The 19,127-nt window shown below is 35.3% G+C and overlaps 1 protein-coding gene across 1 annotated transcript; it reads right to left on the minus strand.

Moving 5' to 3' along the window:
* Nucleotides 1–1,643: 1,643 nt before the first annotated feature.
* On the minus strand, nucleotides 1,644–10,510 carry LOC127701012 (uncharacterized). Its single transcript, XM_052204771.1, has 4 exons — nucleotides 10,473–10,510; nucleotides 10,004–10,087; nucleotides 2,570–2,683; nucleotides 1,644–2,128 (listed from the first exon to the last, which is right to left on the minus strand). Exons 2-4 carry the CDS (start codon nucleotides 10,068–10,070, stop codon nucleotides 1,944–1,946), a joined length of 366 nt encoding a protein of 121 aa, XP_052060731.1. The 5' UTR covers nucleotides 10,071–10,087; nucleotides 10,473–10,510; the 3' UTR covers nucleotides 1,644–1,943.
* Between the last annotated feature and the right edge of the window lie 8,617 nt (nucleotides 10,511–19,127).

Raw genomic sequence — 19,127 nt, forward strand, 5'->3', positions numbered from 1 at the left:
GTGTCGTAGGAGGTCCACGAAGGCTTTGATTGAACTAATCGTGGCATGATAAGTACGGGTGGGTGTCAGATCTTTTATTTTCTTAATTAATAATTATAATTATATTTTGTTTTTCTGCCAATCTAATTTTCTATAATTTTACATCTATATGTTTTGACTTACATTATATCTTGTATAGCCCGATCCAAACAACTGTTCTGTTCTAAGCTGAATACTGGTAAACATGTCGGGTTAACATGTACCATCAGGGTTACTTCCAGGCACATAGATAAAGCAACAAGATAGCAGCAACCGGCATCTTAATAAATGTATGTCACCCTCCTATTGATCTGTTATATAATCATCTGCGGTGCCTTTATGTCACCCTGCTATTGATCGGTACCATAATTATCTGCGGTGCCTTTATGTCACCCTGCTATTGATCGGTACCATAATTATCTGCGGTGCCTGTATGTCACCATGCTATTGATCTGTACCATAATCATCTGCAGTGCCTGTAGGTCACCCTGCTATTGATATGTACCATTATAATCTGCGGTGCCTGTGTGTCACTCTGTTATTGCTATGTACCATAGTTATCTGAGGTGCCTGTATTTCACCCTGATATTGCTATGTATCATAATTATGTGAGGTGCCTGTAGTTCACCCTGCTATTGCTATGTACCATAGTTATCGGAGGTTCCTGTAGTTCACCCTGCTATTTCTATGTACCATAGTTATCTGAGGTGCCTGTAGTTCACCCTGCTATTGTTATGTACCATAATTATCTGAGGTGCCTGTAGTTCAACCTGCTATTGCTATGTACCATAGTTATCTGAGGTGCCTGTATTTCACCCTGCTATTGCTATGTATCATAATTATGTGAGGTGCCTTTAGTTCACCCTGCTATTGCTATGTACCATAGTTATCGGAGGTTCCTGTAGTTCACCCTGCTGTTTCTATGTACCATAGTTATCTGAGGTGCCTGTAGTTCACCCTGCTATTGCTATGTACCATAATTATCTGAGGTGCCTGTAGTTCACCCTGCTATTGCTATGTACCATAGTTATCTGAGGTGCCTGTATTTCACCCTGCTATTGCTATGTATCATAATTATGTGAGGTGCCTGTAGTTCACCCTGCTATTTATATAATAATGTTGTGCTTAACATTGACTATGTGAAAATAATAGCCAGGGTGAGAGACAATAGTGCACGACCCGAAGGGGAGTGCACTATTGTCTCAAACCCTGGCTACTATTTTCCATAGTCAATGTTAAACACAACATTAATATCATTATTATACTGACTGTTTACTATTTTGAATAGTGACAATAGTGTATTTCAATGTAAAAAAATGCCTTTTATGTAACCTTATCAACATATATTTGCTGTCTTAACGAGACTTTGACTTTGTCTTCATAGCTGCTAGAAAGATTAACAAAGGAATTGATTCAATAGTATGTTTTGAGGTGAAATGATTGATCTTAACTCTGTATCTGAATATAAATCATTATTGAAATACAATAGAATACTGGTTGGCCTGGTGCTAGAAGTTGTGTTAAACTTGCTATAAGGTTCCAGCGGTTTGCTCATTGTTGAAAGCTTAAACTCATGTTCAATTCAAGATGAAGAAGTACAATTAAAGCATTATGTCCTAGATTTGTTTACCCTGTATTATTTTGGATTTGTCTCAAGAAGGTGTACTTCAAACCTCTTCCATTTCATTTATTAACCTTCTCCACAGTACTCTATAACTTAAAAAAAAACAAGTAATATTAACAGTAAATTTCATTTATTACAATTTATCTGTAACAAATGACTATTTTGGTTTCAATAGCAGTAAACATATGTAAACAAATATAAAATAAAGTTTGAACAGAAACTACGGTATTTTAAAGTCTCTTAAATGTCCGCATAATTCAAATAATATCTACTACAATGTATTTTCCATTATTGTTCAAATTCAATTATTGTAATATTTGATATTAACAGTACAATTTGAAATATTCATCAATGGCATCATCTTCATTTGCTTTGGGGCACTTATTTGGTGGTCAGAATTCTCCACTGATTGGCAATAGTCCACCAAAACATCATCAGGTAGTCCCAGAAAGTCAATGATATCTGGATCATATGGTGCAGTTTCAACTGAAATAATTTAAACAAAATCAGCTTTTGAGTGTGAACAAAGTACCAATACTATTAGATAACAAATTATTCTAGTTGAACATAAAAAAAAGTTGCACAAATAGTTCTTTGCCATATTTACACATATAGCGGTACATCATTTGTACTATCAAAAACAAGTAAAAGCGTACTTTCATTTTTAAATGTATTGAAGAATGTTGAGACATAAATGTATTTACATGTGTTAAATATGTAATTAAGTCACCTGAATGCCATTTTGTTCATGAACTCCATTATATGTAACGGGACATGTAGGAGAGTGGCTTTAAGGAAGATCTCATTGTTGAAGACTATGTGACAAACATTTTGTCATTTATTTCATGTTGTTGACACAAAATATATGTTGAATAGTTAATACTATTTCAATAGTACCTGAATACAAAAATAAAAAGGAGAAAATACCTTGTCTCTTACTATTTCTAACAGCAGAAACAGTCTCTATTACTGGTAGTGGTATTAGCTGTTCATTCTCATCCGATGTGAAGGTAGAAACAGTCTTTTCCTGGGACAAACTAACTGTAATATAAAGAATTCAGTTTGCTTTTGCACTATCTTACATGCAAGGAGAACTATTTATATATTATATACAGACTATATGTACAAAAGGAGCCATATGAACATTTGTCTTATCTTGAAACAGTACAACCCAAGTTTAGTGGCAAATATTAGAATACAATTATCGATGTGAATTTATTGTGCTATAATATTTGATGGGAGTCAATGCTACAATGTAGTGTGCTATATTTCATGGTACCAACAAAACAAATAAATACATGCATTTCTCCTCGGTTACTTTTTCTTTGCATTTCTTTGATTATTTTGATAGTTTACATGATTATACTTACTAGTTACACTCCTACTTTCTGTCTGTTGTAATGTTCCATAGGTACATTTACTTAATGCATCAGACATACTCTTTTTCTGTTTATCTGAAATGTATTTATAAAAAAACAATGAAAGCATTTATATGAGTTCAGAAAATGATTGACAGACAGTAAAATTAATTTATAAACATGCACAATAAAATAAAGAAATGTACAATAGTCATTAGAATAAAGAATATATAAATATTGTACTCAGTCATTTCACACATTTAACCCAATACCGTTTTGAGATTTTACATTAAAATTTTGGATAAACTCAATTATGATATTGAAAGTAGAAATATTCTTACAATATTGTCGTAATTCAATGTATATTTTTGTTATTATATGTACACATGATGTACTGCGTAAGATATATAGATATATCTTTTAACTGTATTCAAATTTGAGCAATTGCACAATGAATATCAAATATTTGTGTAGCATTTACTTGAAGTATCATAACAATAGCTTGATAAAGATGCCTCATTTCTGTGACCACTGATAGTCTTGATGTGACGGGATTAATTGGAAGCCACTATAGTCCAGCAAGGTAATGCATGTTGACCGGATACAGTGGTTGGTGTATTCTCTCGATAGTTTTGCTGACTTTGACAAATTCTTCATAAACACTTTTATGGTGTTTTGTCCAATGGGTTCGTTCCTGAACCACATATCATCTTGTTCACTGTATGAATTCTTTGGGTGCAAGAATAATCTGTTACTTGCATTATTGTGTTTCTTTAGATATTTAACAAAAGACTTAACAGGACATCTATCTGTGCCAGTAGCATACATCATTCCCCCTGTACCCTCCGTCTCATTTGTAGTACCTTGGTGGTTTTTTGTTAGTTCTGTTGTAAGTTTACGGACATACATCTGCCCTTTTTGATCCGAGTCAACTTTAAATTCATCAACCTTCAACTGTGAGAGATTTTCTTGACCCCTTCTGCAGAAATATAAGCCTTTGTCTCGAAAATAGTTTTATTTAGGAAGCCCTGAGGAGTTGACGTGTTAAAAACTAGTGGGTGTTCATAAAGCATTTTCAAATCCTCCAGTGAGATAGCCTCATGGTGGGTGACAGTTCATTTCCCCTCTTCTCTCGTTTTCCTGAGTAGGGAAGTAAAAGTGTCGTTCGCTCGGGTAAATTCATGGTCGGTTATTATGTCAAAAAACCTGTCGTTCTCCTTCAGATATCTATTTATGCTCTGTCGTATGGCTAGAAGAGTGTTTTTCTTGTAATATTCTTGACTTTTATTTCGGATGTTGGCATAAAAATCTTGCAATAGATTTGCAATTTCATCTTTTGTGGCTTCCAAAATGTCAATTTCCATACCTCTTTCAACAATGAAATCTGACAAAACTTTAACAGCAAAATTTGTTTGTTGACCAGTTTTCTTGGACTTAAAGTTCTCTTTTCTAAATGTTGTAGGGTCGTCTTGACCAAACCGCGACATCTTGCTTGTTTTGTTTTTTTGCAGACGACAGTATAGTCATTAAGCGACTTTAATTAGTGGTTTATAACATCGTTATTTCAAGCGCACATATGATCAGGCTAATAAGTCCAGCCCACTTGTCTGCCAATGCAACAAAGCTCCGCCTTTTCGCGTGAAATCAAACAATGATTGACGTTAAAATCAATAGTCTATTGCAACAGCAAGACATACTATTTTCGAATAGTGCAGTTAACGCTATATATTTCTTTTAAAAACTATGCAAAAATAGAGTAATTTAACTATAGAAGGACATTCTTACAGGAAGTATAATAATGCTATGTACCATAGTTATCTGAGGTGCCTGTAGGTCACCCTGCTATTGCTATGTACCATAGTTATCTAAGGTGCCTGTAGTTCACCCTGCTATTGCAATGTACCATAGTTATCTGAAGTGCCTGTAGTTCACCCTGCTATTGCTATGCACCATAGTTATCGGAGGTGCCTGTAGTTCACCCTGCTATTGCTATGTACCATAGTTATCGGAGGTGCCTGTAGGTCACCCTGCTATTGCTATGTACCATAGTTATCGGAGGTGCCTGTAGTTCACCCTGCTATTGCTATGTACCAGAGTTATCTGAGGTGCCTGTAGTTCAACCTGCTATTGCTATGTACCATAGTTATCTGCGGTGCCTGTAGGTCACCCTGATATTGATTTGTACCATAATTATCTGAGGTGCCTGTAGTTCACCCTGCTATTGCTATGTAACATAACTATCTGAGGTGCCTGTAGGTCACCCTGGTATTGATTTGTACCATGATTATCTGAGGTGCCTGCAGGTCACCCTGATATTGATTTGTACCATATCATTTCAAATGTGCCTATAGATCACAATGCTATTAATCTGTACCATATTATATCAAAGGTGCAAGAGGTCACATTGCTATTGATCTGTATCATATACTTTCAAAAGCGCATTTAGGTCACCTTGTTGTTGATCTGTAACATTTCCTATCAAAAGTATAATAAGTTTCTTCCAAATCATGGAGATTATAATTCTGTTCATCTTTACCATTTCCTCTTTAATTATCAAAAGTGCCTGTAAGTCACCCTGTTACTGATCTGCACCATATTATATCATAGGTGACTGCATGTCACACTGCTTTTGATCTTTGCCAGTAATTTCAACGGTGCCTATATATATATATGTATACGTCACCCTGTTGTCTAACATGTCATATTATAAATGCATGTACATGTAGGTCCCCTCGTTATTTTCCATATCACATTATATGTGCCTGTTTGTCACCCGGTTATTTACAAAAACTAATCACAGGTGCCTGTATGTCACCCTTTTATTTTACATATCCTATCATATGTTCCTGTAGCTAGGTCACCATGGTATTCATCCATAATATCATAATATAGGGGGCTGTAAGTCATCCTGATATTTACATATCCTTTCATAGGTGCCTATAAAAGCGGTGTGACCTACAGGCACCTTTAATAAATCTGCAAGCACTATGATATGATACGGTTCACAAAGAAGTGGTGTGAAATACATGCACCTATGATTGGATATGGTACATAAAAAAGACTGTGTGACCTACAGGCTCTTATGATAACTGACAGTCACTTATGATGGGATATAGTGGTATTAGCTGTTCATTCTCATCCGATGTGAAGGTAGAAACAGTCTTTTCCTGGGACAAACTAACTGTAATATAAAGAATTCAGTTTGCTTTTGCACTATCTTACATGCAAGGAGAACTATTTATATATTATATACAGACTATATGTACAAAAGGAGCCATATGAACATTTGTCTTATCTTGAAACAGTACAACCCAAGTTTAGTGGCAAATATTAGAATACAATTATCGATGTGAATTTATTGTGCTATAATATTTGATGGGAGTCAATGCTACAATGTAGTGTGCTATATTTCATGGTACCAACAAAACAAATAAATACATGCATTTCTCCTCGGTTACTTTTTCTTTGCATTTCTTTGATTATTTTGATAGTTTACATGATTATACTTACTAGTTACACTCCTACTTTCTGTCTGTTGTAATGTTCCATAGGTACATTTACTTAATGCATCAGACATACTCTTTTTCTGTTTATCTGAAATGTATTTATAAAAAAACAATGAAAGCATTTATATGAGTTCAGAAAATGATTGACAGACAGTAAAATTAATTTATAAACATGCACAATAAAATAAAGAAATGTACAATAGTCATTAGAATAAAGAATATATAAATATTGTACTCAGTCATTTCACACATTTAACCCAATACCGTTTTGAGATTTTACATTAAAATTTTGGATAAACTCAATTATGATATTGAAAGTAGAAATATTCTTACAATATTGTCGTAATTCAATGTATATTTTTGTTATTATATGTACACATGATGTACTGCGTAAGATATATAGATATATCTTTTAACTGTATTCAAATTTGAGCAATTGCACAATGAATATTAAATATTTGTGTAGCATTTACCTGAAGTATCATAACAATAGCTTGAAAAAGATGCCTCATTTCTATGACCACTGATAGTCTTGATGTGACGGGATTGGAAGCCACTATAGTCCAGCAAGGTAATGCATGTTGACCGGATACAGTGGTTGGTGTATTCTCTCGATAGTTTTGCTGACTTTGACAAATTCTTCATAAACACTTTTATGGTGTTTTGTCCAATGGGTTCGTTCCTGAACCACATATCATCTTGTTCACTGTATGAATTCTTTGGGTGCAAGAATAATCTGTTACTTGCATTATTGTGTTTCTTTAGATATTTAACAAAAGACTTAACAGGACATCTATCTGTGCCAGTAGCATACATCATTCCCCTGTACCCTCCGTCTCATTTGTAGTACCTTGGTGGTTTTTTGTTAGTTCTGTTGTAAGTTTACGGACATACATCTGCCCTTTTTGATCCGAGTCAACTTTAAATTCATCAACCTTCAACTGTGAGAGATTTTCTTGACCCCTTCTGCAGAAATATAAGCCTTTGTCTCGAATATAGTTTTATTTAGGAAGCCCTGAGGAGTTGACGTGTTAAAAACTAGTGGGTGTTCATAAAGCATTTTCAAATCCTCCAGTGAGATAGCCTCATGGTGGGTGACAGTTCATTTCCCCTCTTCTCTCGTTTTCCTGAGTAGGGAAGTAAAAGTGTCGTTCGCTCGGGTAAATTCATGGTCGGTTATTATGTCAAAAAACCTGTCGTTCTCCTTCAGATATCTATTTATGCTCTGTCGTATGGCTAGAAGAGTGTTTTTCTTGTAATATTCTTGACTTTTATTTCGGATGTTGGCATAAAAATCTTGCAATAGATTTGCAATTTCATCTTTTGTGGCTTCCAAAATGTCAATTTCCATACCTCTTTCAACAATGAAATCTGACAAAACTTTAACAGCAAAATTTGTTTGTTGACCAGTTTTCTTGGACTTAAAGTTCTCTTTTCTAAATGTTGTAGGGTCGTCTTGACCAAACCGCGACATCTTGCTTGTTTTGTTTTTTTGCAGACGACAGTATAGTCATTAAGCGACTTTAATTAGTGGTTTATAACATCGTTATTTCAAGCGCACATATGATCAGGCTAATAAGTCCAGCCCACTTGTCTGTCAATGCAACAAAGCTCCGCCTTTTCGCGTGAAATCAAACAATGATTGACGTTAAAATCAATAGTCTATTGCAACAGCAAGACATACTATTTTCGCATAGTGCAGTTAACGCTATATATTTCTTTTAAAAACTATGCAAAAATAGAGTAATTTAACTATAGAAGGACATTCTTACAGGAAGTATAATAATGCTATGTACCATAATTATCTGAGGTGCCTGTAGGTCACCCTGCTATTGCTATGTACCATAGTTATCTAAGGTGCCTGTAGTTCACCCTGCTATTGCAATGTACCATAGTTATCTGAAGTGCCTGTAGTTCACCCTGCTATTGCTATGTTCCATAGTTATCGGAGGTGCCTGTAGTTCACCCTGCTATTGCTATGTACCATAGTTATCGGAGGTGCCTGTAGGTCACCCTGCTATTGCTATGTACCATAGTTATCGGAGGTGCCTGTAGTTCACCCTGCTATTGCTATGTACCAGAGTTATCTGAGGTGCCTGTAGTTCAACCTGCTATTGCTATGTACCATAGTTATCTGCGGTGCCTGTAGGTCACCCTGATATTGATTTGTACCATAATTATCTGAGGTGCCTGTAGTTCACCCTGCTATTGCTATGTAACATAACTATCTGAGGTGCCTGTAGGTCACCCTGGTATTGATTTGTACCATGATTATCTGAGGTGCCTGCAGGTCACCCTGATATTGATTTGTACCATATCATTTCAAATGTGCCTATAGATCACAATGCTATTAATCTGTACCATATTATATCAAAGGTGCAAGAGGTCACATTGCTATTGATCTGTATCATATACTTTCAAAAGCGCATTTAGGTCACCTTGTTGTTGATCTGTAACATTTCCTATCAAAAGCATAATAAGTTTCTTCCAAATCATGGAGATTATAATTCTGTTCATCTTTACCATTTCCTCTTTAATTATCAAAAGTGCCTGTAAGTCACCCTGTTACTGATCTGCACCATATTATATCATAGGTGACTGCATGTCACACTGCTTTTGATCTTTGCCAGTAATTTCAACGGTGCCTATATATATATATGTATACGTCACCCTGTTGTCTAACATGTCATATTATAAATGCATGTACATGTAGGTCCCCTCGTTATTTTCCATATCACATTATATGTGCCTGTTTGTCACCCGGTTATTTACAAAAACTAATCACAGGTGCCTGTATGTCACCCTTTTATTTTACATATCCTATCATATGTTCCTGTAGCTAGGTCACCATGGTATTCATCCATAATATCATAATATAGGGGGCTGTAAGTCATCCTGATATTTACATATCCTTTCATAGGTGCCTATAAAAGCGGTGTGACCTACAGGCACCTTTAATAAATCTGCAAGCACTATGATATGATACGGTTCACAAAGAAGTGGTGTGAAATACATGCACCTATGATTGGATATGGTACATAAAAAAGACTATGTGACCTGCAGGCTCTTATGATAACTGACAGTCACTTATGATGGGATATAGTGGTATTAGCTGTTCATTCTCATCCGATGTGAAGGTAGAAACAGTCTTTTCCTGGGACAAACTAACTGTAATATAAAGAATTCAGTTTGCTTTTGCACTATCTTACATGCAAGGAGAACTATTTATATATTATATACAGACTATATGTACAAAAGGAGCCATATGAACATTTGTCTTATCTTGAAACAGTACAACCCAAGTTTAGTGGCAAATATTAGAATACAATTATCGATGTGAATTTATTGTGCTATGATATTTGATGGGAGTCAATGCTACAATGTAGTGTGCTATATTTCATGGTACCAACAAAACAAATAAATACATGCATTTCTCCTCGGTTACTTTTTCTTTGCATTTCTTTGATTATTTTGATAGTTTACATGATTATACTTACTAGTTACACTCCTACTTTCTGTCTGTTGTAATGTTCCATAGGTACATTTACTTAATGCATCAGACATACTCTTTTTCTGTTTATCTGAAATGTATTTATAAAAAAACAATGAAAGCATTTATATGAGTTCAGAAAATGATTGACAGACAGTAAAATTAATTTATAAACATGCACAATAAAATAAAGAAATTTACAATAGTCATTAGAATAAAGAATATATAAATATTGTACTCAGTCATTTCACACATTTAACCCAATACCGTTTTGAGATTTTACATTAAAATTTTGGATAAACTCAATTATGATATTGAAAGTAGAAATATTCTTACAATATTGTCGTAATTCAATGTATATTTTTGTTATTATATGTACACATGATGTACTGCGTCAGATATATAGATATATCTTTTAACTGTATTCAAATTTGAGCAATTGCACAATGAATATTAAATATTTGTGTAGCATTTACCTGAAGTATCATAACAATAGCTTGATAAAGATGCCTCATTTCTGTGACCACTGATAGTCTTGATGTGACGGGATTGGAAGCCACTATAGTCCAGCAAGGTAATGCATGTTGACCGGATACAGTGGTTGGTGTATTCTCTCGATAGTTTTGCTGACTTTGACAAATTCTTCATAAACACTTTTATGGTGTTTTGTCCAATGGGTTCGTTCCTGAACCACATATCATCTTGTTCACTGTATGAATTCTTTGGGTGCAAGAATAATCTGTTACTTGCATTATTGTGTTTCTTTAGATATTTAACAAAAGACTTAACAGGACATCTATCTGTGCCAGTAGCATACATCATTCCCCCTGTACCCTCCGTCTCATTTGTAGTACCTTGGTGGTTTTTTGTTAGTTCTGTTGTAAGTTTACGGACATACATCTGCCCTTTTTGATCCGAGTCAACTTTAAATTCATCAACCTTCAACTGTGAGAGATTTTCTTGACCCCTTCTGCAGAAATATAAGCCTTTGTCTCGAATATAGTTTTATTTAGGAAGCCCTGAGGAGTTGACGTGTTAAAAACTAGTGGGTGTTCATAAAGCATTTTCAAATCCTCCAGTGAGATAGCCTCATGGTGGGTGACAGTTCATTTCCCCTCTTCTCTCGTTTTCCTGAGTAGGGAAGTAAAAGTGTCGTTCGCTCGGGTAAATTCATGGTCGGTTATTATGTCAAAAAACCTGTCGTTCTCCTTCAGATATCTATTTATGCTCTGTCGTATGGCTAGAAGAGTGTTTTTCTTGTAATATTCTTGACTTTTATTTCGGATGTTGGCATAAAAATCTTGCAATAGATTTGCAATTTCATCTTTTGTGGCTTCCAAAATGTCAATTTCCATACCTCTTTCAACAATGAAATCTGACAAAACTTTAACAGCAAAATTTGTTTGTTGACCAGTTTTCTTGGACTTAAAGTTCTCTTTTCTAAATGTTGTAGGGTCGTCTTGACCAAACCGCGACATCTTGCTTGTTTTGTTTTTTTGCAGACGACAGTATAGTCATTAAGCGACTTTAATTAGTGGTTTATAACATCGTTATTTCAAGCGCACATATGATCAGGCTAATAAGTCCAGCCCACTTGTCTGTCAATGCAACAAAGCTCCGCCTTTTCGCGTGAAATCAAACAATGATTGACGTTAAAATCAATAGTCTATTGCAACAGCAAGACATACTATTTTCGCATAGTGCAGTTAACGCTATATATTTCTTTTAAAAACTATGCAAAAATAGAGTAATTTAACTATAGAAGGACATTCTTACAGGAAGTATAATAATGCTATGTACCATAATTATCTGAGGTGCCTGTAGGTCACCCTGCTATTGCTATGTACCATAGTTATCTAAGGTGCCTGTAGTTCACCCTGCTATTGCAATGTACCATAGTTATCTGAAGTGCCTGTAGTTCACCCTGCTATTGCTATGTTCCATAGTTATCGGAGGTGCCTGTAGTTCACCCTGCTATTGCTATGTACCATAGTTATCGGAGGTGCCTGTAGGTCACCCTGCTATTGCTATGTACCATAGTTATCTAAGGTGCCTGTAGGTCACCCTGCTATTGCTATGTACCATAGTTATCTAAGGTGCCTGTAGTTCACCCTGCTATTGCTATGTACCATAGTTATCTGAAGTGCCTGTAGTTCACCCTGCTATTGCTATGCACCATAGTTATCGGAGGTGCCTGTAGTTCACCCTGCTATTGCTATGTACCATAGTTATCGGAGGTGCCTGTAGGTCACCCTGCTATTGCTATGTACCATAGTTATCGGAGGTGCCTGTAGTTCACCCTGCTATTGCTATGTACCAGAGTTATCTGAGGTGCCTGTAGTTCAACCTGCTATTGCTATGTACCATAGTTATCTGCGGTGCCTGTAGGTCACCCTGATATTGATTTGTACCATAATTATCTGAGGTGCCTGTAGTTCACCCTGCTATTGCTATGTAACATAACTATCTGAGGTGCCTGTAGGTCACCCTGGTATTGATTTGTACCATGATTATCTGAGGTGCCTGCAGGTCACCCTGATATTGATTTGTACCATATCATTTCAAATGTGCCTATAGATCACAATGCTATTAATCTGTACTATATTATATCAAAGGTGCAAGAGGTCACATTGCTATTGATCTGTATCATATACTTTCAAAAGCGCATTTAGGTCACCTTGTTGTTGATCTGTAACATTTCCTATCAAAAGTATAATAAGTTTCTTCCAAATCATGGAGATTATAATTCTGTTCATCTTTACCATTTCCTCTTTAATTATCAAAAGTGCCTGTAAGTCACCCTGTTACTGATCTGCACCATATTATATCATAGGTGACTGCATGTCACACTGCTTTTGATCTTTGCCAGTAATTTCAACGGTGCTTATATATATATATGTATACGTCACCCTGTTGTCTAACATGTCATATTATAAATGCATGTACATGTAGGTCCCCTCGTTATTTTCCATATCACATTATATGTGCCTGTTTGTCACCCGGTTATTTACAAAAACTAATCACAGGTTCCTGTATGTCACCCTTTTATTTTACATATCCTATCATATGTTCCTGTAGCTAGGTCACCATGGTATTCATCCATAATATCATAATATAGGGGGCTGTAAGTCATCCTGATATTTACATATCCTTTCATAGGTGCCTATAAAAGCGGTGTGACCTACAGGCACCTTTAATAAATCTGCAAGCACTATGATGTGATACGGTTCACAAAGAAGTGGTGTGAAATACATGCACCTATGATTGGATATGGTACATAAAAAAGACTGTGTGACCTACAGGCTCTTATGATAACTGACAGTCACTTATGATGGGATATAGTAAAAAAAAAAGCTGTGTGACCTACATGCACCTATGATAGGCTATGGTATAAATAAATAGCAGTGTGACCTGCAGGCTACTATGAAAGGCTAAGGTAAACAAATATGGTGATGTGACCTGTAGGCATCTATGATTGACTATGGTGCAGATCTATTGTGAAGTGACCTACAAGCACATATTATAGACCAATGATAGGCTATGATGCAGATATATTGTTATGCGCACATGTGACTTGAAGGCACATATGATAGGCTATGGTACAGATAAAATGTCGTATGGCCTGTATGGTTCACAAAGAAGTGGTATGAAATACATGCACCTATGATTGGATATGGTACATACAAAAGACTGTGTGTGACCTACAGGCTCCTATGATAACTTACAGTCACTTATGATGGGATATAGAAAAAAAAAGCTGTGTGACCTACATGCACCTATGATAGGCTAAGGTACAGTTAAATAGCAGTGTGACCTACAGGCACCTGTGATAGGCTTGGGTTCAGTTAAATAGCAGTGTGACCTACAGGCACCCATGATTGACTAAGATACAGTTAAATAGCAGTGTGACCTACAGGCACCTGTGATAGGCTAAGGTGCAGTGAAATATCAGTGTGACCTACTGGCACCTGTGATAGGCTAAGGTTCAGTTCAATAGCAGTGTGACCTACAGGCACCTGTGATAGGCTAAGGTTCAGTCAAATAGTAGTGTGACCTACAGTTACCTATGATAGGTTATGGTGCAGATAAAATGTTGAATGACCTACAGGCACCTGTGATAGACTATAGTGGAGATCTGTAGTAAAGAGACCGACAGGCACCTCTGATAGACTATGATACAGATCTATGGTAATGTGACCTGCAGGTACCTATTATATGGTACAGATAAATATGCCGTGTGACATACAAGCACCTATGATAGTCTATAGTGTAGATTTATGGTGATGTGACCTTCAGTCACCTATGATGGACTTAGGTACAGATAAAAAGCTGTGAGACCTGCAGGCACCCATGATAGGCTTTGATCTATGGTGATGTGACCTGCACACATTTATGATAGGCTATGATACTGATAAATAGCAGTGTCACTTGCAGGATCCTATGATAGGCTATGGAGCAGATCATAAGTGAAATAAACAACAGGCACCTATGACAACTGCGAGTACTATCAGATATGTACTTTTTTTATTCGCATGAATAAGTACCCGTCAACGTCCACTTTGTGTTTTGTAAGATGAATTTCTATTTCTATTTATTTGATGTGACCTGCCTTTTTCAACTGTTTTTATTTGTTGTTATTATGTTCTACTGTTACACCACACTCCCAGGTTAGGAGAGGGTTGGCGCCTCCATGTAGTTTAACCCCGCCAAATTATGTATGTGCCTGTCCCAAGTCATGAACCGGTAATCCATTGGTTGTAATTGGTTGCTGTGTTACAAATTTATTTTTCGTTAATTTTTTTGTACTTAAATTAGACCGTTAATATAGCTGACTATGCGGTATGGGTTGTGCATTATTAAACAGTGCCGTTAGGGAACCTATAATTGTTAATTTTTGTGTCATTGGGTCTATTGTGGAGAGTTGTCTTATTAGCAATCATACCACATCTTCCTTTTATATATATTTGTGCAAAGCTATAGTGATGTGCCCTGCAGGCACCTACCATACAGATATATAAATGAAAGTGTGACCTGCAGGCACCTTTAATAGCATACTGCGCAAATCTATGGAGATGTGACACGCAGGCATATATTATAGGCTATGATACAGATAGTAAGCAGTGTGACCTGCAGACTCAAATGAAAGCCTATGTTACAGATCTTGTTCAAGTGATGTGATCTGCAGGCACCTATGGTACAGATACATTTTTGGTGGGACCTCCAGGCACATTAGATACAGATAAATTATGGTGTGATCTGCAGGCACCTATAATATTGTATATGATAATACGCGTAGGTATATGCAGCACTACTTTTTTTATAAGTGGTGACTGGCAGTAACCGTTCACATAAGCTTTTATCCTCGTGCATAACATTCGCTGCTAGATAAATCGGCTTTTAACAATGTCGGGCAATAACAAACTCGGTTATCCATTATTCATAATTGTATATTGATTGATTAATTGATTGTTTGTTGGTGTTTAACGCAACTTTCAGAACTATTTGCTATCTTATGGCGGCCAGTTTTTATTTGTGACTGAGGCCGGAGTTTCCGGAAAGAACCACCTACCTTCGGCAGGAAATATTTATATATAGAAATAAAGCGAACAAACTATGCTATGTTTCGTAGATATTGTTTTCTATTATGATTTAAAAAAGTGCATACCACAGTGAGCTTAAGGCCGATTAACAATTAGTATTCAACTGAGGAATACACGTTTCAAATAATATAAATGGAAGATACCAATTGTCATTTTACAAATTTCGAATTACAAATAAACATATCACAAATGTACAAATTACAAAAGTACTTATCACAAATGTACAAATTACAAAAGTACATACCACAGTTCTTTCACTATTTTTTAATTTATTTTTGTTTACTAAATTTTCATGAACATGATCACGAAGGGGCTTGGTGGTGTTTTTTCCTTATTTTTATTTGGGGAGAGGTCCCTTCAGCTCTGTGTTCTGTATTCTTTTATTTGTAGGCATTTTTCGCTATAATAATTCTTACATTTTAGTAACCCTTTTTTTTTCTCTATTCGATTTTATATTGTTGCACTCCTTTATTCTCCATTCCTGGTTTGGCAATTGTAACAAAAAGCAATTGTAACAAAAAACATATACATATAAATAAGCAGATGTGGTATGAGTGCCAATGAGACAACTCTCCATCCAAGTCACGATGTATAAAATACATGTATGTTGGTGTGGTTTTAATTAATAAATTGTTGGTTTCCATTGAAAATTAGGATAAGATCAAATCAACATTGAGTTAAAAAAAAAAATTGGAAAAAAAAACTTTTTAAAATAAAGTCGAAAACATGTTTGTCCCGAGAACACCACCCACACAACACACACAAAAGCTGAATGGTCGGCGCCTAAGTCACTTTGCAAGGAATAATTTTATAGACTTCTCCTTGCATACTGTTTTACTACGTCATTTGTCTCCTCTAGGTCAGTTTTATATCATTCTTCTCTCCCCAATCACGGTGGTAGTTTTTTACCATATGTAACAGCATTAGACATATCCATGTCGATATCAACAAACACAACACATGTTCTTAATTGACACTAAATATTTTTTTTTACTTAATACTCTAAAGACCTATTTTGGTTTAAAGATTTGACACGCGGTAACATTCCTGTAATATTGGATTAGAAACCAATAAAAAATATTCGTATTCGTATTCTAATCACATGTAGTAGGGGCTAGTTGAAGTCCACCTCCGGGTGCAGAATTTTCTCGCTGCGTTGAAGACCCATTGGTGGCCTTGGGTTGTTTTCTGCTCTTTGATCGGGTTGTTATATCTTTGACACATTCCCCGTTTCCATATTCTACTTCTAAGAAAAGCGTTTGGAAAATGACATTACACATAGTTGTCATTATTTACACACCCGTCGATACGTTGTAATGAATCGTGTGGTTGAAGCTAAAAATTAGAACTAAAGGAAAAGTTAGTAAAAGAAAGGAAAAATAAGTGGTAACTATTGAATATTAATGGAAATAAGTCTTAATTTTCCTTTCTATTTATCATGTTAATGTCATTTATATTTCATTCTTTGTAATCTGGTGAGAGATAAATAATATTATGATACTGTATGCAAATTTCTTATATCATCTATTCATTTCATTGGACACGCGGCATGCACTTGATAATTTTCACTCACCTTTCATATAAGCACCGCCCACCCATAGCAACATTTGATAATATTAGCAACGGGTGTAAATTCCTAAAATTAACACCCGCTGAGCCCGTAATTTGCCTATCCAGAACAATTAACACCCGCTCCGGCCGAGTTTTACCGATTCTTATTTCTACATCATTTCCGTCGTTTTGTTGTTGTTATCAGTAACTAAACTATCTTAATGTATGACTTTATTGTTTTTACAATTGTCATTCTATTGTGTAAAATTATGTTAGTGTCAGCTTTTAAGGTCCGCAATCATTTATTGTTATAAATAATGGTATTATATCTGCGTAATATAGCATGGTCTGCTTATTGTGCGTTTCCCTAAGACTCTCAACAGAAGAACTACTTCTGTGAGATCTGGGTCTGGATCTTTACATGTTGGGGAAAACTAGCCATGGACAAAATCTATGATGGTTTAAGGCATATCTGTCGCTGTAGAGACAGGCCGGAATCGACTGACACCTATTAAGGAGAGGTTCGCATTTTTTTAATAAAGCAAAAGAAGTAGCAAAACAAGATAAAATACAATCTGAAAGATAAAACAAATTGAAGAACAATAATAAAATTAGACATACATTATCAAATAATTTCTTAATATTAAAACAGCAAATACTTTCCAAATATTACTTTAAATTAATGTATATCAAGTATATTTATTATCAAAGTTTTATTTTAACTTTTAAAAGTTTTACAAGTCCTGAACTTACCTATTAAGGAGAGGTTCGCATTTTGACGATCCAGCTCTTGTTCAAGCTTATATAGCAGTACGCGCTGATGCTATGGCAACGTAACTTTCTTAGTTATTATAGCCAAATATCGAATTGTCCGAAAGTATGTCCAATTGTTAAGTTGTTTAAGAACAGATGTTTTTATTATGTCCAAAGTGATATAATAAATGTTGACCTGTTTGTGAAGTTAATTTGATTCATTTCTCATAAAAAATTTGTTCTATCAAGAAATAGTTAATTATTCATTTGCATTAATCTTGTAATGATAAAGATAATGTCTTAGAAGATTATTTAAATTAGTATTGACAATACCCAACTATAATTTGTAGTATTGATATTGATTCCTCTGAAAGTGAAGTAATAGTTTCCGACCTAGTTTGTTATAAAGTGTTATCAAATATTTTGTCACAATACTTCTAATAATATAGTGCACATTTGAATTATAAGGCATTCAGTATAGTAAAAAACATAATGCCCTTGGATGAAGGTGCTATAATCAGTGTTTTCCATTCGGCATTTAAGCCGGGTGTGCCGACCACCGTCTTTTGAAAGCCGACCACCTTTCCATTTTAGGAGGTGGTCGGCTTTTTTTTCAAATTCCGGATTTTTTTCGGTTCCGCACCGTAAAAATTTAAATACTAATCGCGCCGCACTGATTGATTTCATTGACAAAAATGGCGGATCATCAAATTTCAATGTTTTCTTTTATTAATCGGAGGAAGAGACAGACAGATGACGATGGTGATAAGGAAAATTCTAGGCCAAATAAGTCAACTAAAACGGATAGTTGTATTGAAAATTTTGAAATGGAATAAAAAGTATCAAAACAACGGAAAAGGCACAGAAGCGATCGCGAAGATAAACAGGTTGGGAAAAGTTTACGGGAACCTGTATGATTTTACATAATGGCGGACAAATTTGCATACAAGTGTAAATACGTCTATCCCCCCAAATGAGTGATATCCCTTAAACGAGGGACTGTCTCTCTGGCAAGAGGTTAATTCTGTTGAAGAAAAGAAAAGAGAAAAACTTAGATTTTTTAACTCAAATGGGGAAAAAATCGTTATATTCAGACCAACTTTTCTAAAAGAAGGTCCCATTATTTTTAATGATAAAGAAGATATAAGTCCAGGAATATTACAAAATTTTCTGACATGTTTTGACCATATAATACCAAATAGATGTATAGTTCTTTGGGAAAATTTT

This window comes from Mytilus californianus, unplaced genomic scaffold (genome assembly GCF_021869535.1).
Source record: "Mytilus californianus isolate M0D057914Y unplaced genomic scaffold, xbMytCali1.0.p SCAF_5, whole genome shotgun sequence".
In the NCBI taxonomy this organism is placed as follows: domain Eukaryota; kingdom Metazoa; phylum Mollusca; class Bivalvia; order Mytilida; family Mytilidae; genus Mytilus; species Mytilus californianus.

Bases quoted from the DNA above. Each gene is read 5' to 3' on its own strand.
- LOC127701012 (XM_052204771.1), bottom strand. From the start codon at position 10,070: ATGTCTGATGCATTAAGTAAATGTACCTATGGAACATTACAACAGACA. The intron at 2,684-10,003 runs GTAAGTATAATC...TTTATATTACAG, and splicing joins AGAAAGTAGGAGTGTAACTA to TTAGTTTGTCCCAGGAAAAG. The intron at 2,129-2,569 runs GTATTTTCTCCT...AAATTATTTCAG, and splicing joins TAGAAATAGTAAGAGACAAG to TTGAAACTGCACCATATGAT.